The following is a 19703-nucleotide window of genomic DNA, read 5'->3' on the forward strand; positions in this document are numbered from 1 at the left end:
GCTTAGTCCTGGGGATACAAGTACAAAGAATGAAACAATCCCTATTCACAAAGAGCTTACATTGTAAGGAGGAAGAAAAAAAAATACATGTAAATATATACAGCATCAATATTTAGAAAATAAAGAACAATAAATACCAAGTAGTTAAATATATGATAGCTTAAAAGAGAGGGCATGGGGTTGTGGGGAGGTGGTTAAGGAGCACATATGCATAGCTTATTGCATAGAGACGCACAGTGTAAGATCTTCTTACTGTCTTTCACAATCTCTCCAAAAGAAAAGAAGCACCTTCCAGAAAACTATTAAGGTCACAGGGAATATAGAACATAGAAGACATAGCCCCTATCCTGAAGAAACTTGCAATATAGTTGTCATGGAGAAAAGATGTATAAATTAAAAATAACTAGTCACATGTAATCAAGTTTTATGCCAAGTGCAACAGAAATGTGATGTTTATCATAATGGGGTTCTCATAGACAAGAATCTGACCTTAAAGAGAAACCTTAACAGTATGAGCCCAACCAGTCCTTATCCAACTGCTTTTAGAATGAAAACTACCACCTGAGTTCAAAAAGATATTCGTAAGATACTTACTAGGTGGTGTAAAGGAGCAAGGGAGGTGAGAATACAAGCCAAGTATGTCAGAACAAGGCACCTGCAGTTTTGAACTGGTCCATCCAATTTGAAGAAAAATTTGGAACTTATGCTAAGGAAGTAACATAAATGTGCATATGCTCTAAATCAGAGACAATGCTGCTAGAAATATAGTAGGATTATGCCCTGCCAGAAATATACCCCAGCAAGGTCAAAGATAAAAAGGTCCAAAGTACAATAAAGTATTTATAACAGCATTTTTTGTAGTAGGAAAGAGCTGGAAATTTAGTAGATGTCTATGGATTAGGAAATGGCTAAACAAACTGTGGCATATGAATGTGAAGGAATATTACTGTGCCATGAAAACCAATGAAAATGAAGAATACAGAGAAGGATGGGAAGAGTTCTATAAACTGATATAAGTGAAAAAAGCAGAAACAGGAAAACAACATATACATAATGACCACAACAAAGTAAAAGGAGAAAGCAACAACAAAATTGAAACTGAACATTGTGTAATTACAACAATCAAGATTTGCCCCAAATAATAATAACAACAGTAACAACAACTAACATTTATATAGTACTTGCTATGTGCCAGGCACTGTGCTGTGTGCTTTACAATGATTATCTCATTTGATCCTCACATTAACTCTGGGAGGTAGGTACTATTATTATCCCCATTTTATAGATGAGGAAACTGAGGCAAACAGAAGTTAAGTGATGTGCTAGTGAATATAAGAGGCCAGAAATGAACTCAGGACTTCTTTATACCAGGCCCAGCACTCTATGCGCTGCATCACCTCGCTGCATATGAGAGTACAGCTCCCTCATTTCTTTGCATAAGTGGAAAACTTTGGGTATGCAATACTATCTGTGTTTTTTTTATTTGACTGATAAGTGGATTAGTTTTATTGGACTGCCTTTCTTTCCTCTTTTTTTTTCTTGGTGATAATAAAGGTGATATAAAAACAAAATATGTCAATAAAAAACAAACAGCAAAGCACCTCTTACAAGCAGTTTCAATAATAATGATGATGATGATGGTGATGATAAAATTTAAGGTTTGCAGAACACTTCACAGCAACTGCGAGGTCTGTGCTATTATCATCCCCATTTTACAGATGAAGAAACTGAGATACAGAAAGGTTGAATGACTAGCTCAGGGTCACAAAGCCAGTAAGCATGTGAGGCAGGATTCAAGCTAAGTTACACACTCTATCCACTGTGCTGTACAACTATCTACCCAAGAAAAACAGGATATACGTTCTTATACAGAAAACCTGAGAATATGACAGAAGCTGACATAACAAGCTTAACAGAAAGGATATCATCATTGAGTATACTTTTGTAACTTCCTTGTTAGGTTACTATAACATACTCTACATGAGGCTTTCCTCAATAATCAAACTGAAATCGGCTGGGCAGCTTTATTGCTAAGTGGTATGAACCCCAGGCAGTCCATTATAAGAAGGCTCTGAATTGGTTAATGGCTGCCTACTGGCATCCAACCATCCTTCAAGATATTGATTATGCACTCCAAAAATTGAAATTATGTGGGCTCTTACTGTAGTTACTCTTAAAGATTTACATTTTCCCTATGCACTAGACCAGAGATGTCAAACTAGAGGCCAAAACTCCCAAGAGAGTTGAACCAGACTAACATGTAATTGGGAACTGTTTAATAAAATAAATAAAAATATAATACAACATAGATATTAGTAATTTGTGATTTTCTAAGTCAATATGCCCCTGGCTAAGGATCCATTTCTATTTTAATATGACATCACTGCCCTAGACCACTCAAGGTCAAAGAAATCAATGGTAAAAGTTCCCAAACTAGAGAAAGAAGCCCACAGAAAATCAATCCCCATTTATGAACTTACTCAGAAAAGCCCTAATACCAGACTGCTGCTATTCAGTGACTTGAATAGAGCATATGTTTTATACTAGTATCGCTGATGTGAACATATGGTAGTCATTGCTGCTTCAGCGAAATGAAAAAAATACTATGACATGACAACACTAAGGTGCTAGGTCACAAGCTGCTTCAAACAGATTTAGGAACCGAGCAATTAGGATTAACTAGCAGGGCTATGATCTGCCCCTTTTATGAATACTGATGTGTCTCATAACACGTTATACTATCATAGCAAGTCTCAGACCTGAGTGCTCCCTTTCTAACATAAGAATTAATGTCACTTCCTTCTTCTAGGTCAGGTGTAAATCATGCCTCATCCATGCCTGTCCTTCTGCCTACATATTCCCATAAGTTCACAAACAGTTCCAACATAATGTGCTATAGGCCTTCTTTCAGTACCATCTACACTGGAAAACATCAATTGTCCTTAAGTTATTACTAGGCAACCAGCCCATCTTCTTTTTAAATATTTCTTTGATTTCATCCTTTATCCCAACCTCTCCTATTCAATTCTTGATTGTAATGCACTGGAACCTATTTGAGCTCACCATGGCCAAGACAGCAGTGAACAATTTAAATCTGAAAAATTTGAAATGAGCAAGGTAATATAATTATAAGGACCAACTGATTGGTCAACAGGAATTTTGAAAAATATCAGCTTGCAGAGGATACTAATGACCCTGAAGTCAATGGGTTCCACCCCAGTGATGCAAAAATTCTGGCACATATGTCTGTTTAGTGAAAAAGGCTAGATCCCCAAACTACCACAGTCAGATTAAAATATTTAGGATGATCATCTAACTCCATTTACTCAGACTCCACATTTATTGAAATACCTTCTGATCCTAATTTGGTTTTCCAGATAAGTTTCTCTACAATGCACTGACTGACTAAAGTAAACATTCCAGTCTGCTTGGTAGTCATATTTTTCTTATTGTATAGTCACTGGGTCACAGAATATTAGAAGTGAAAGGGATCTTAGAGATCATCAAGTCCATTTCCTATACTGTAAGGACAAGAAACATGAGGTTCAGAGACTTTAAGGGCATTGCCCCCCGGTCACGCAACTTAATGGCACAGCCTATATTCGAACTGGGGCCTATAAACTTCATCCCACTCTAGCCCTCATCTGATGCTTTCTTTGCGAAACAGCCACAGTTCCCCTAAGTTTATTCTCTGTCCCTGACCTCAGTTTAAAAAGAATAAATCAATATGCCAGTTTACAGATCAGATCCCTTTGAGTTCTATTAGTGTGAATCAATTCAACAGGGCCTGATCATCTGTACACCAACAGACAGAACAGTGTTTACTGAACCTGAAAACCTGAGGACTGGACCCTACAGCAGAGGTAGAAAGCACAGCTGCCATTAAGCCCATCCCAAATATGGAGGCCCTTTTCTCTTCTTATAACACCACACACAGATCACCAATTAGAGTACAATAAAATGCACAATTTAATGTTTCTTTGATGATTCAAGAAGCACTTCAGGATCTTAAAGTACTCATTATGAACATCAACTATCATTGTACTGCAGGTGTGCACCAGTTTGGGTTAACACAGATTTCTAGTTGACAGAAAGCCCTATAGGCTAGTCTGACAGTACTTGAAGCCCTTTTATCCACCAAATGCTCCAAAATTGCCATTATGAATGCTTTAGTCCACACACTCCTCTAGTAACATGCCATGACCCTATGCCAGAGAGTTGCTTGCACACGCTAGAGGCAAAGGCCAACTCTGCGTTTGTTCTTTTCCCTGTCCTATAGGCAGAAAATTCAGTTAGTACAGAGGTTCATGGGATGTGAACACAGACACAACAAGGCAATATTCCATAAGCCCTTTACTTTGCTGCACAGAAATAAATTCACCCTGAAAACAGTGAATGACAAGGCCCCCACAAGCAAAACATTTGCCTCAATAGTCTGTGATAAACCCTAAGGGATACAACTGGTCTCTCGATAACTGTTATCTGAAGCAGGTGGATTTCTCGAGGCATAGCTCAGCTCTCCTATCCCTTTTCACAGCAATCCTTGAGAGACTCTCAAAGCTAAGGACAAGTCAAGGTACTACTTGGCTAGAAGACCTGTAGGAAAAACATTCCATTTCTGCTATTGCAGGAAATAGTAGGGACATTAGTACCTCTGAGCCAGTGATCAAAAGAGTAATGCCTCAGAGGCTAAATAAGGCCACCTTAGCAAAACCTCAGTTCTTAGGTATGATCAATGAGCACTAGTCTACCAGAAATGGCATTCCACGAGGGCAGTGGCTCTAACCCTGAGGTCTACAGATTCTCAAGCAGTCTGTGGTTAGATTTAGGGGGCATACTTGGATGTAAAAAAAAAAATTTGCATCTTTATTTCAATATAATTGGTTTACTTTGTAATCTATTTCCATTTTATAGGTTTTATAAAATAATTCTGAGAATAAAGAAAGAAAACTGTAACAGCAGGGACAAATATCAAATTCACAACTCTTCTTTCTGGAGATTTAGTCTTCAACAGAAGGTATCTATAACTTCATCTGCCTAGAAATACTGTATTTTCTATATCAACTGGTACTGTAAGGGCTTTCTAGAGATCATCTAGCCCTAGATTCCTTTTAGGTATTAGCAGTCTAATGAAATCTATGGACTCCTCAAAATAATGTTTTTAAATTTATAAAATATACACACAGAATGATACAGGAAAGCAATTATATCAAAATAGTTAACAAAATATTAAAAAAAAAAAGTTCACAGACTCCAGGCTAAGAATCTCTAATTTAGTTCCATCCCTTTCATTTAAAAAATTGGAGAACCAAGGACCAAAACCAAAGTACTTTACCTAAGGAGTTATCAGATATATCTCTAAATCTCCTAATCCAGTTTGGGCTCCTCCCCCAAAGATACTATGCAGCCTCTCCACTGAATTATTCAAACGCAGGCCCAGTGAGAGTATTCGATTTGGTTCCACTATGACTTACTCCCAACTTTAAATTTAGACCTCACACACAAAGACACAGACAGGAACACTATATCATTGCTCAAGTGTAGGCTTAAAATATGCATTCACAAATTCAGTTGCTTATTTAGAACCAAACCTTATACTGGCAGGCAGTGAATTGTATTCTTAAAATTGGTGTCTGTGTTGCATATTTAGAGCTTTACTAATTAAGATATCAATTTAGATAAATTCTGGGAGCAAAGGGAGATTGGTCTTGCTTAAATTGTGCAAATGTGGTTTTCCAGAACATAAAATTCCATTAACAAACAGCTATAATTTGGCTGTCCAAGAAAATCCATGCCTGGTTAAAAAAAGAAAAACCTAAATTCAAATCAAAGGGGCTATAGAAGCCAAAATATAGAACAGACAAGCGGAGATTAGTCTAAAAGGGAAAGCTCTAAGCAACCAAGCCCCATTCTATCTGACTAAACCTGAAATAAGTAGGTAATAATGGATAAAATAAGCCTTTTCCAATATCCTCTACAAGTCAGTAATATAGGTGATTTCTCTAACATTAGGAATAACTAATTCACTTTCCCTAACCCCATACAAGAAAAAATTACCAGGTTTTTGCAACCAGCATGCAAGAGGGAATAATCTCAAACAGGTAAAATGAGGGGAGAATGAGGAAGAAAGCGACACATTTCCATAAGGGACTATAAATAGTCATCACCAATCAAGACTACTCAGAAAAGATTGTTCAAGTTACCAACTCTTGAATGAGGTAAGATAAACAGACTATACAGGGAAGTCAGCTAAAGCAAATAAGTTGGCTCTAATTTGGCCAGTCATCCAATTTATCAACTAAGGGGAAAAAAAGGAAAGCATCTACATTTTAACTCAATACACCCAAAATTGCACTGTCTAAAGGGTAAATTACGTTACAGGAAAAGGCACAAAAACCAATTACAGTAGAGGAAAAGAAGGGAGGGAGAGGAACATTGTTTGAACCTTACTCTCATCAGATTTGGCTCAGGGAGGCAATAACATAATCAGTTAGGTATAGAAATCTAACTTGCCCTCTAGGCAGTAGGACGGAAAAGGGGAAAGAAAAGGGAGGTGGAATAGAAGGGAGGGAAGAAGTAGTAAGGGTAAAGGGGAAGAAAAGGGAAGGGGCTAATAAAAGGGAGGTGGAACTAAGGGAGGTGGTGATCAAAAGCAAAACACTAGTGAGGAGGGAAAGGGAGAGAGGAAAAAGAAAAGCATAAAACAGTGGGGAAATAGGATGGAGAGAAAGACATAGATAGCAATCATAACTGTGAACGTGAATGGGATAAACTCACCCATAAAATGGAAGTGGATAGCAAAATGGATTAAAAACCATAAATCTATAATACGTTGTTTACAGGGAACACATTCAAAACAAAGGGACACACACAGGGTAAAGGTAAAAGGCTGGAGTAGAATATATTATGCTTCAGCTGAAGTAAAAAACACCAGGTATAGCAATCCTGATATCAGACAAAGCAAAAGCAAAAATAGATCTCATCAAAAGAGATAAGGAAGGAAACTACATCCTACTAAAAGGCACCACAGACAATGAAGTAATATCATTACTAAACATATATGCACTAAGTGGTATAGCTTCCAAATTCTTAGACGAGAAGTCAGGAAGTTACAGGAAGAAATAGACAGCAAAAGTATACTGCTGGGGGACTTCAATCTCCCTCTCTCTGAACTAGGTGAATCTAACCACAAAATAAACAAGAAAGAAGTTAAGGAGATGAACAGAATATTAGAAAAGTTAGACATGGTAGAACTCTGGAGAAAACTGAATGGGGTTAGAAAGGTATATACCTTTTCCTCAGCAGTACTTGGCACATACACAAAAACTGACCATGTACTAGGGCATAAAAACCTCACAATCCAATGCAGAAAGGCAGAAATATTAAATCCTTTTCAGATCATGACACAGCAAAATTACATTGTCTAGAACAGCATATGGACCTGGGGAAGTGAGATGGGAAATGAAAGAAGAAATTCTTAACTAAATACATTACGTCATATTACTTAACAGAGACACAAGATATTAAACAGCATCAGTTTCAAAACTCAAAATTCATTTCTTTATATTTGATGAGGTCAGGAGATGATAGGATGTGGGATTTTACTGCACTCAATTTTTTAGTTTATCAGTTCCTATCTATTATATCTGGTACCTTCTGATCAATTTGTATCTTGTAGGATGAAGACAAAGTTCTCTAATAAAGCACTGCTAACTCTTCTCCAATCATTGTACAGGGGTCCCAAAAATCTTAGTGAAATTTAAGACTTAATAGCTTAAAACTGCACTAGGACTTTTGGAACACTCTGTATTTTACAGTTATCTAATAATAATGGCCACAAAAAGTGTTACAAATTAAAACAGCATAACGGTTTGCCAAAAAAATCACTTATATTTTAGATTGTAAGCTGCTTGAGGGCAGGGGCTATCTTTTACCTCTTTTTGTATCCCCAGCACAGCTTGGTACAGTGCCTGGCACAAAGTGGGTACTTAATAAATGTTTGTTGAATTGAACTGAATATGTAAACAGAAGTCTGAAAGAGCCATGGGGAAGGAACACTAAGAAGAGAGGTGAGAAAAGATAAAAGTAAGGTAGCAGGAAGTGCTGGGAAAGAGGAAGCAGGCTTATCACAGCAATTTAGCAAATGCAGGAAAGACATAACTACCCTTAAACAGAAGAGGAAAAAAACCATTGGACTCTTTCCTGAAGTAAATAGTATATACTAAAAGGAAGAGCAAAGAGCTCAAACAAACTTCTCCTCACATGAGGAATGAAAAATAAAATAAATTTTTAAAGAATACCAAATCTCTTCCTCTCTTAGCCTGCTAATTCAGGCCATCCCAATGGCCAATATAAGCAAAAAGAGCTATCATTTAGCTCTCTCATTCAGAAGAGAATAGAGACTTTTATTCCTTCATTGTTGCTACTGTAGAAGATTAAGAGGAAAAAGGTTAGAGAAATAATAATAGCAGACATTTATATAACTCATTAGAATGTAAACATAGTGTAAAGAGGAACTGTTTTATTCTTTGTACTTGTAGAGTTTTCCAGACTCCAGGCCCAACCACCGTGGCACCACCTACCTACCAAGATCCGACAGATGCTACTGGCAGAAGGGATACTCCTGTTTACTTTTGTTACATGTCCAATGCAGCGAAACATGAATCAAATATACAACTTTAACTCTCAAAAGTATGAAAAAGTAGCTGACCTAGAAAATAAATATCATTATGTCACCTGAAAAATAAGTATCAATATAAGGAGAAGGTTTTTTAATGTACAGTCATCCCTCAACATTCATGAGTTTCACATTCCTGGTTTTGGTTATTTATGGCTGGACATCAACAACTAAATGGGAATTTTTGGAGATTTGCGGCACACTGCAGAAAATCACAGACAACACTTGTATGTAAAGAAAATTTAAAAAAGGTAACTCATAAATGCATAAATACTACATTATTAATCTATTTTATCATTCACTACCATAAGTATACATACATAAATTTATTACAAACAATTAAATTTTGTTAAACGTTCCAGTGCCCAAAAGAACTACACTGCCATCTCTTTGGGATGCCTCTGCTTTACCTCTCTGCCATCCAGACTCAGTCATGTGACTTTCGCCCCAATGATCTTTGTATCTTGGGCTTTTCTTAGGAGAAGGAAATCCATGAAGCAATTGCTGCAGCTACACTGGAGACTGCAAAGACCCTGCATAGTGTGGGAGATATTAATCTCTTGCTCGTAGAAACTGCAACTTTTTTTATGGGTGCAGTGTGTTGTTTTACTTGCTTTGTAGGTAAATATAATCAAAATGGTTATTCAAAGGTTTAGGGTGGGGCCTAGAGTTATTCCTGATTTCACATTCTTTCAGGGGTTCTCCACCCCTAATCCCTGTGAATGTCAAGGGATAACTACTTTTTTCAAGTAATGAAAATCTGACAGCCACAAGTCTGAAAATGGTAAAAACTAAATCTCCAAATTTCAAAATTCAGTTGAAATTATTCATTCAACAAATATTTATCAAGTATCTAATGGGTGTAAGATACTCTGCCAGAAATTGTCATGAAAATAGATGAATAAGATTGAATCCCTGCCCTTACTGATTTTGAAGAAGATAAGCCTACATACCCATAATATAAAGTACACTGTGACGATTTAGAGATGGGAGAGGATTGCCACTTGAGGATCAAGGAAGGAGGCTCTAAGGAGCAGACAGTATTTGAGACAGGCCTTGAGAAATAAGTAGGAATTGTCAGGGAAGGAACATTTCAGGCACGGAATCAATATACGCTGAGGCAGAGAGATGCCAGGCATGTCCAAAGAAGAGCAAGTTGCCTGGTTTGGCTGGAGCATAGGTACATGAAGGAGAAGATGAAATGGTAAATTGGGGACAAATCATGAAAGGCTTTGAATGCCAAAATAAGAAGACTTTATTTAATAGTTAATTTGGAACCATTAAAGTTTTTGGGCAGGGGCTGATAGGATCAAAATTATGTTTTGACAAGATTAATGATGATGTGGAGAATGGACTAAAGACAAAGAGTTAGAAGGTTATGTGAAAGAGTCCATAAATTGGGGTGGGGGTGGGGGTGGAAGTACAAATGAAGAGAGAAAGGGAAAGATGCAAGGTTATACGCTAATGTATTGCTGGTGGAGTTGTGAACTGATCCAACCATTCTGGAGAACAACTTAGAACTACGCCCAAAGGGCTATAAAACTCTGCATACCCTTTGATCCAGTAATAGCTCTGTATCCCAAAGAGATAATAAAAAAGGGAAAAGGACCCACATGTACAAAAAACATTTATATCAGCTCTTTTTGTGGTGGCCAAGAATTGGAAATTGTGGGGATGCCCATCAATGGAGGAATGGATGAAGAGGTTGTGGTATATGAATGTAATGGAATACTACTGTTCTATAAGAAATGGTGAGCAGGCAGATTTCAGGAAAACCTGGAAAGACTTGCACAAACTAATGCTAAGTGAAGTGAACAGAATCAGGAGAACACTGTACACAGTAACAGCAACACTGTGTGATAACCGATTTTGTTAGACTTAACTCTTCTGAGCAATGCAATGATCTAAGACAATTCCAAAAGAATCATGATGGAAAATCCACAACCAGAGAAAGAACTATGGAGTTGGAATGCAGATTGAGGCATACTATTTTTTCTTTTTTGTTGTTGTTTTTAGTGTTTTCTTTCTCATGGATTTTCCCTTTGGTTTAGATTCTTCTTTATGTCAGGCCTAATGTGGAAATATGTTTAACATAATCATATATGCATAGCCTATATGAGACTGCATGCTGTCTTGGAGAGGGGAAAGTGGGGGGGAAGGATTTAGAACTCAAAATTTGAATGCTGAAAACTAAAAACAAATTATTTAATTTAAAAAAAGAAAAAGACACGAAGTTATAGGAGAATTAGCTAACAAAATGCCTGAACTGCTAGAAAAATTACTTAAGAGTAGCTTGAATAAGAGAGGTATTAAAAGAAAGACAATTGGGGACCAATCTTCAAAAGCACATAAAATCCTGAAATTAACCCCTCTGGTGAATTGAACTTAATCTTCAGTAAACTAATGGAATATACATTATGAGGAAAACAACAAACACATTTCAGGGAGGGGTAGGGAAGGGCAAGATACCCAAAGAAGCAATCAAGAGGAGAAGGGGGGGGTGCTATGCGCCAATCCAACCATCAAAATAATCCAATTACAAAGAAAGTAGATAAACAGGAGCACAAATGCTACTTCCAGGGCCTCTAAACACAAGCTTATGCAGCTCTAGTTAGCACAGGCAAGGGAAACTGCCATGAACTTGAAATGGGGTAAGATAACAACAAATGTACTAACATAGTGACATGAAAGTTACTAACATAGTGACATGAAAGTTACCTCAAGTCAGGAGGAGGGAGAAGGGTGATTGGGAAATAGGGCAAGAGTGTGGTAAACTAGACACAGCAAGCATAGTAACTCTCCAAATGATACCAAATATGTGAGGCTGCCAAATCCCCAAAGAGACAGAGAATTACTGAAGTAGCTCACAAGTAGAGGTGAGACACATGAGCACATCAGTACAATCAGGAAGATTTAGATAAATTGGAAGGAATTCAAAGTTGCATTATAATAGTATTGATTAAATGGTTGGAGGGACTAACTTATGAAGCTAGATTAGGAAAGGCAAATTAGTATTGAATAAGAGACACCTAAGAAGGAGTCTGACCATCCTGCCCATAAATATAATATAAATATACAGAGAATAGAAAATGCAATGTCTGAAGCAGACACACTCACGGGTCTCTTGGGAGAACATCATGGAAGAAAATGGTTTTAAAAAGAGAAAAGAAATCAAATCCAATAGAAATAGATTAAGACAATCTGGTAGTAAGAAAGATGAATCCCTCCAAGGGTAGCAGACCAGAGGACAGGGAAGTTAGGCATCAATAGTTCAAGAAAGAGGTATGAGAATCTGAAACAGGGTGGTGGTAGTAGAAATGAAAAGAAAAGAACCAACAAGTGCTACTTTCCCTCAAAAAGCTTACAGTTTGAGTAAATTGCAAATTTGGTTAGAAACAGCAGCAGAACATGCACTCAAAAGAATCATGCCATCTCCCCAGGTACCAAGTGATTCAAACTCTCCACAAGGAGTTAAACATTTCCCCTGTGGCTTGGGCTACCTTCACCCCAGGAATAGATCTGCCTGCTTTTCTAAATGATTAAACCTTAGCTACTATTCCCAAAAGAGAGGAGAGCTACAAGTTAGGGTCATCATTAGATGAGCAAAGACCCACCCACTACTTTCGCATAACAATTTTTTAAGTCATCCAAACACAGATGGTTTCAAGCACTCTTCTCTAAAATACCTACATCAAACATACCTGATGCTGGTACAGAACGCCTCTGCCAGGGCTCTAACATATTCAAAGTCTTTTGATCACAATGCTCCAGTCTCAAAATCGCTCCCCTGGAAACCGGTAAAATGCCATATTCATTTCAAAGAGGCTTTGCTTTTCTCCAAGTCCCTAGTGCCACGCTACAGTCCCTCTATAATTTGCTATTTGCCTTGTGCTCCCAGTCACACACCAAAGATCATAGTCAGTGGGTTTATTGGTTTGCCCCTGACATAACTTAGAGACTCTGGTCCTCTAGCTTTAAACTGTTTGTGCATGACTGGGACAGAAGCAGCCAAGTAAGGCTATAGCTTTATAGTCCAAGAGGATAGGATCAGTCAGTTTGCCTTTAAAAATCTAAACTGAAGGGAATAGGTTCAAAACTGCTTTTAATTGTTTCTGAATAGGAAGCACCCTGGAGCTATGTGGAAAAGGGAGCTATACAATGGATGTAGCTATTAGCACCCAAACTGCCCTGCTTCTGACAAAAGCCTTCAGGAATATCAAAAAAATGTTCATAAAAAGCTAGTGACTACAGCTCTATTATACAAAGTAAAGGCTTACAGAAAAACCCCAGTAGGGTAACACCTGGGGAACAAGCGTCCCAAAACAAATGGAGCACAAAGAAAAGAGCAAAGTAATAAGGTTTGCGGAAAAGTGATCTTGTAGCATTTTGGTCTTAAAAAATACCACCTTCCTACTTTTCTACCAAATCCAGCATGCTTTCCAGCAATCAACCATGCAGAATCTAGAGGTGGATCTGTACAAAGACTAAGTGACCAAAGAAGACAGAAGGAGGAGAATGTGGCTTACAGCATAGTCTCAGAAAACTCAACATCACATAACAGCTTGGTATATCAGAAAGAACACTGCACTTAAAAAATATATATTGATAACATAGGAAAAGAGTCGTGGAGAGGGCTCAACCATTCACTGACCAATGTGTTAATGAGCTTGGGCTATTAACTTCCCTTTTCTGGACCTGTAAAATATGGAGGTAAGGAACCATACGAAAGTAAATGCTGTGTAATTATAATAACTAACTTTGGTTCCTGAGAAGAAATGGGAAAAATGCACCTCCATCCCTTTTTTGGAGAGGTAAGAGACTAAAGCTATGGGTAAAGAACATTGCATAAACTGTCAGACTCAGCTGATGTACTGGTTCATTTTGATGAACTTTTTTTTTCCTCTTTTTTATTCAGTTATGAGGGATGGGTCACAGAGAAAAGAAGAGGGGAGAAAACTATTTGAAAATAAAAGTAATGTAAAAATAGAAGATATCAAAAAAAATTTTAACAGGGAGAAAGGCAGGATCACATGATTCCTAAGCTCTCTCCCAACTTTAATGTTTTAACATTTTTAAAAATACCGATTGAGGAAAACAATAAAAGCGGAAAAGGAAAAAAAAAAAGCTGTTCAAGATGGCGGATTCTGGGCTTCTAATCTGCATTCTCTGGGGCCCCAAACTGGGGTAAGGAAAGGGTACACACCTGAGAGGCCTAACATAAAATTATGGCATTACAAAAGAAAGTAGACTTTCTACACATCAGAATTTGGAGAGAATTTAACTGTAAAATGAAAACTATTTCAAGGCAAATTTCAATTTTGCCTATCTTTCCCAAATACAATAACACTGCAAAAGTGGATTTTACTGGGGAAGCAACTAGCTCCTTTATCAGATGCCTAGGAGCTACATTTCCTCTGTCATTAATACTCAAATGTCACTCAAAGCCCAATGCTACAATAAAGCATGGGGCTTTCCAGTTCTAGGTCTAAGTCAAATGCTCACTAGGAAGTCCTAAGATTACACAATATGAAATATCCTTTAGGGCAACTGCAGGAAAAAAAAAAAAACCAGAAGTCTTTTTCCGAGACTTAACACAAGTTTCCATGTGCCAAACACCAGGATAAAACCAACTACATATATCTCTGATGTCTTTGTTAAAGCACTGAAACTCAGGTCACCAAGAGGACTGTCTTCATATCTTCTATATAAGATCCAAAAAGTTAACATCTCCAAATAATGAAACATTGCTTCCACATAATAACTCACTCTCACTAAAATACAAGCACTTACTAAGTACTGTATTGAAAAATGATTAAAGATCCCTATGAAGAAGCTTTTACTTCTATTTCTAATTTGTGAATATCACAGATCAATAAAGATACTTGTAACAGAAGCATCTGACCAAAATCTTTATGGGACACAAATCCTACAACCAACCCCAACCTGGTATGCTTCTAGACATCTAAACAGATGTTACCCAAATCCAAAGTATCTATGAAGGATCTAAGTATTATAGAGATTTCCTGAAATTAAACCAGTTCCTTCAATTATGCTGTTTTATTGAAAATCCTTCCTTCAATGGACTATCTCTCTCTCTCTCTCTCTCTCTCTCTCTCTCTCTCTCTCTCTCTCTCTCTCTCTCTCTCTCACATACACACACACACACACACACACACCCCTCTTCCCCCCCACAAACACATATGTGGATATATGTACATACAAACCTCTCACAAAAACATCCTTTTCAGAAAAAGAGAAAGAAAGAATACCCTTAGGCAACATTTTTTGTGTGTGTGGCTAATGTCCTACTTGGTATCTGTATAATTTGAGGCAAAGGAATAAAAAAACTTTGCCTCCCACACACATACCCTCCAACCAAATAAAGATCACAATGGACTATACAATTAATGGAATTCTAACAGAACTTAAGAAATGGGAAGAAAATATAGAATGAATAAAACCCAAACCACTTTGTTCTTCACCCTGCTGTATGAAGGAATGAACAAAAAAGCATTCATCAATCCTATTACCCAAGTGTTTTCCTGAGAGTTAGCAGTATCATGAAGATAAGCATAAGGGAAGGAAAAAAAAGAAGTCAAACTGACTCCCCAAGCCAAAAAGAATACTAAAGGTCTGAACCTGAAATGATTACTGAAAAGTCTAGATCCAATTCTAAATTCCACATCCATACCAATCCTTCACCCAGGAGCAACAAATCTTTTTACCCTTGGAGGAGATACTTGGTCACTGGCAAAAACTAAATTCTTACTGCAAAAAATTTGCTGCCACCCCACCCATACTGTAAGAGCCCTCTGGCCACCCCACACCTACCACAACTTTGGAAAACTGCTTAAAATTCAACTCCAAAATCTACTTTTAAATAATACTTTGGCCAATGATGCAAGCAGAAAGTTAAACTATGGGAATTTCAAAGTCATGGTTGCTGTGGGAACACTGCAAGGCTGAGATACAGAATTGTGCATTACTCTCAACACTGATAAAACTGGAGATGTATATTTACTCTGTGCAATGAGGCAGAGCTATAGTTACTAAGAGAACCTTAGTTTGGCATTTCCAGACTTTGGGGCATTTAAATTCTCATCCTTACTGAAGTACTGTTTGCTGTACCAAATTGCCTCTTTTAGTGAAGAAGAAAAAAAGAAAGAGAATGAACTGATTGGCCAGACATCCAAATGAACTCATTTTGCATGTGTTTTTAATGCATAATCTGTTTTAAAAGACAATCATGGTATTTTTATTTTACCCTTATGTGCTATCTCTATTATCTCACAGAAAATTAAGAGGACATGAATTTCAACATGTAAAAAGCACAGACAAGTCTACTTGCAGAACTCTAGAGGAACAAATCTTCCCTTTAGAACAAACAGATAAAAGAGAAAGAAGTCTAGAGAAGAAGCATTCTACAAACACTACGTTTTTTAAAAAAAAAACCCAACACCTCACAGGACAGGACTGAACTTCTCAAACCTGTCCAAACACTCATTAATTAAGGACCTATTTTTGGACCCAACCAAAAATGTTTAATACATTAGTTATCAAAAGACAAAAATAAAAGTAATAAAGTAACCTATGACCCATGAAGTCACGCTATGTCCAACCTCACACGTACACCAAGCACTTTTCCTAATGCAGAGAGATGGGTGCTATCTAAAAAGTACTCATGAGCTCCTTGAGTCTGGGTCCAAAGGGCAGATTTGCAGAAGTGGCACATCTGACAAGAGTCTGAACAGCTTAGCAGCTGTAACCTCAAACTCAACTCTGGTACAGAAATGTCATTCTACTCTGACTATAGTGATGAGTGGCTAGAGCTGGCCCTGAAGCCCAGAGGACCAGCATTCAAGCTCTATTTCTACCACACTCTGGGTACGTGACTCTAGACAGGCCGCCACCTCTCATCACTGTAGTCTAGACAATTCCCTAGGACTCTAAGTTGAAAAGAAGGTACTAACCTGCTTTGGAAGAGGGAGTATTTCCTCATATTCACAGGTATAGGCATAATCTGTACAGCTATCACTTATAAAAGGCTGGCAAGGGAATGTACCCATGAAAAAAGAGACAGGAATCGTTTCAGGTGAAACAAGAAAATAGAATTAGAAACTGTGAAATTAAGCTGACCGATGAGAAATGGTGCCAAGAAACCAGTCATCTACTGATACTAATGATGTTGGGACCATCCTCTCATCAAGTTCCAGAATAAAATAGTTAAGAACACTTATTATCAAATGTCCTCAACATCTTTTACACTCCAACCACTGAAGATGACTGCAAACACAAAGAAAGGAAAATAAAGACTCCAATACTGCCCATCCAAATGAGGTAAAGTTGTGGAGTTGTATGCACTGGAGGCTAGCCAAAGGTTACAGAAACATGGTTGCAGGTATTTGCCTGGCACAGAATTCAGAATTCTAAAATGATTTCCCTTCTTCATTCTCAAATAGAGCCCCCCACAGTGCAGTTATTTTCCTGCTTTTTCTCTACAGTTTTTTAAACATGACTGACATCCTCCCCATTTTCACCTGTGTGCTCTCTCCCTCCAGTCTCGGGGGACGGATGCTGGACAGGTGGATGGTCTTGTAGTCACCAGAGTTCAGTTTCACAACAATAGCATCAGCATTCAGCACTTGCATCACCTGTGGGAAAGAAGATATGAGAGATAGGTGTTGTTCCAATAGTTCCAGTGTATCAGAAGTACTAAGGGAAAGACCCAGGCTAATCCCAAGCCAGTTACCTCAGAGTAAATTGCAAAAGCCTACCACTTACATCTTTCACAGGGCCATCCCAAATGTATCAGTCCACCAAGATTTCATTAGCAACTAACATTTTCCCCAACAACAAAACTTATCACTCCCAAAGAAAAATCTTTTTTTTAAACTATGGTACAAGATAATTTGTAAGGCTTAACAACTGGAAAACTAAACTCTGACACATTTCTCTCAAGCCCTACCTAGAGCCACCAGGCAGCAGAACAAACCAGTTTCAGCTATACACTCAACTCTACAGAACTGCAAAAGTGTCCTATTCTTTTGTCCATGGGACAAGATAAACTGGATGCCTGTCCATTTGGCCAAAAAGGACATCAAACTAACCCATCAGCCCGAAAAACACATTCATTATATACCCCCTTATGAGACCCCAGAGGCTGGGAAGCTTTTTTTATTTGCATACTCTTCAAACAGGCCAACTCTTTATCCTTTTTAAGAGGGTCATCCAACCTCATACTAAGAATGTAAAGGTCTTACGGCATGAGAAAATGTAAGGACAATAGAAAAACAAATGAGAGATTTTAATAAGGTAGAACATAGAAGGTGGTTGGCTCCATAAAACAACAAAGCCAAATGAGAAAAGAAAGCAGACTGAGAGTAAGGTAGAAGTCCATGGAAAGCTAGCCAGGATTGACAATTGCAGTGATGTGTCTGGATTATTGCCACTAAGTGGTGGAAGCAAGCTGAGGCAGAATAGATAGAAGGCCAGGAATATAACGGAGGGTCAGAAAAAATTAGATGAATAGGTAAGTGTGGTAAAGACATACAATATGACTGCTTTCCCCACTCTACAACTCAAGTGAATTGCAGATTAAAAAGTATCTAATGACCTCCCCAAATCAGCCACTATAGTATGAAAGACTTCTGCTTTACCAAATGCTTTGTTTTGTTTTGTTTTGTTTAAGTGAGGCATTTGGGGTTAAGTGACTTGCCCAGAGTCACACATCTAGGTGGGATTTGAACTTAGGTCCTCCTGACCACAAGGCCAGTGCTCTATTCACTGTGCCACCTAGCTGCCCCTTACCAACTGCTTTTTAAGAATTCTAAAAATCATGGAAGCTGAACATAAAAAACTCTCCAGCCAGAATCATACAACTTGCTTAGACAAAAAAAACAAAACACAAACCACTAAGTTCTTTTTGTTTTGTTTTGTTTTGTTTTTAGGCAATTAGGGTTAAGTGACTTGCCCAGGGTCACACAGATAGTAAGTGTCAAGTGTTTGGTCTGAGGCCAGATTTGAATTCAGGTCCTCCTAACTTCAGGGACAGTGCTCTACCCACTATGCCACCTTGCTGCCCTCCTCCCTTTTCTTTTCCACTAAGTTCTAAAGGGGGTAAATATATGAAGTGGTGACCATTCTAAGGATTAGAGTCCAAGAAAACAACCTCAATTTATGTTCTTTATGCTTCTGTCAATTTGAGACTTGAAATGTTACTAAACTGCAATATACAATCCCAATGAAACCAGAAGATCTTAGGACTCACCTAGCAAACAGAAAAGGTTGAGAAGAAAGCAAAAGATCAGTGCACTATCTCCTCAACTGTCCAACGTTGGAGAAGAGAAGTGCAGACACATAACAATAACGAACAAAAAGAGTCAGGAAAGCCCTACAGAACACATTAGTGTCAGTTGTATCTGAGCCAAACCAAACCACCTATGGTCTCTTACATGCAATCAAAGCTTCCTTATTTCCAAGTTTTTGCTTCCACTGCTCCCCCTAATCTCCACATATTAGAATATCTACCTTCAAGGTCCAGCTCACTCAGACGCTAACCAGGGGTGGGGAATCTGCAGCCTTTGACTGAATCCAAACTTCACAGAACAAATCTGCCACACTTGAGAACTCAGAAGGCCACATGTGGCCTCAAGGCCCCAAGTTCCCCACCCCTGTCAGCTAAGCCCTCCATGAAGCCTTCCTTGAATCCACACCATCACTCACCGCTATCACTATTCACCCAATCAGAAAAGCTCATTCCTTCATAGGGTCTTGTAACTTCACATTACAGCTAGGATGCACTCGCTGCATCTTTGTGTATATAGATCTAAAGCTGCAGGAGACCTGAGAGGACAGCAAGTCCGGCCCCCTCACTTCATAAATGAGGAAACTGGAGAAAAGGAAAATCAAATGACTTACCCAGGGTCACACAGCTATCTATCAATTGCCTCTCTCTTTCTAAGTTCTGAGACTATAAAATCTATAGTGACAAGGATGATATGTTAATTATCTTCGCCTCTCTCCCAGC

At 38.1% G+C, this 19703-nt stretch overlaps 1 protein-coding gene across 1 annotated transcript in view; it reads right to left on the reverse strand.

The window, feature by feature from the left end:
- SND1 (staphylococcal nuclease and tudor domain containing 1) overlaps positions 1-19703 on the reverse strand; it is a 479638-nt gene that overhangs the window by 398833 nt on the left and 61102 nt on the right. Inside the window, exon 10 of the mRNA XM_021002412.2 lies at positions 17215-17328. Coding sequence (XP_020858071.1) covers positions 17215-17328 — 114 coding nt within the window. The remainder of the gene's footprint in view (positions 1-17214; positions 17329-19703) is intronic.

The sequence above is a fragment of the Phascolarctos cinereus genome, unplaced genomic scaffold (genome assembly GCF_003287225.1).
Source record: "Phascolarctos cinereus isolate Bilbo 61053 unplaced genomic scaffold, phaCin_HiC Scaffold_1;HRSCAF=81, whole genome shotgun sequence".
NCBI classification, from domain to species: domain Eukaryota; kingdom Metazoa; phylum Chordata; class Mammalia; order Diprotodontia; family Phascolarctidae; genus Phascolarctos; species Phascolarctos cinereus.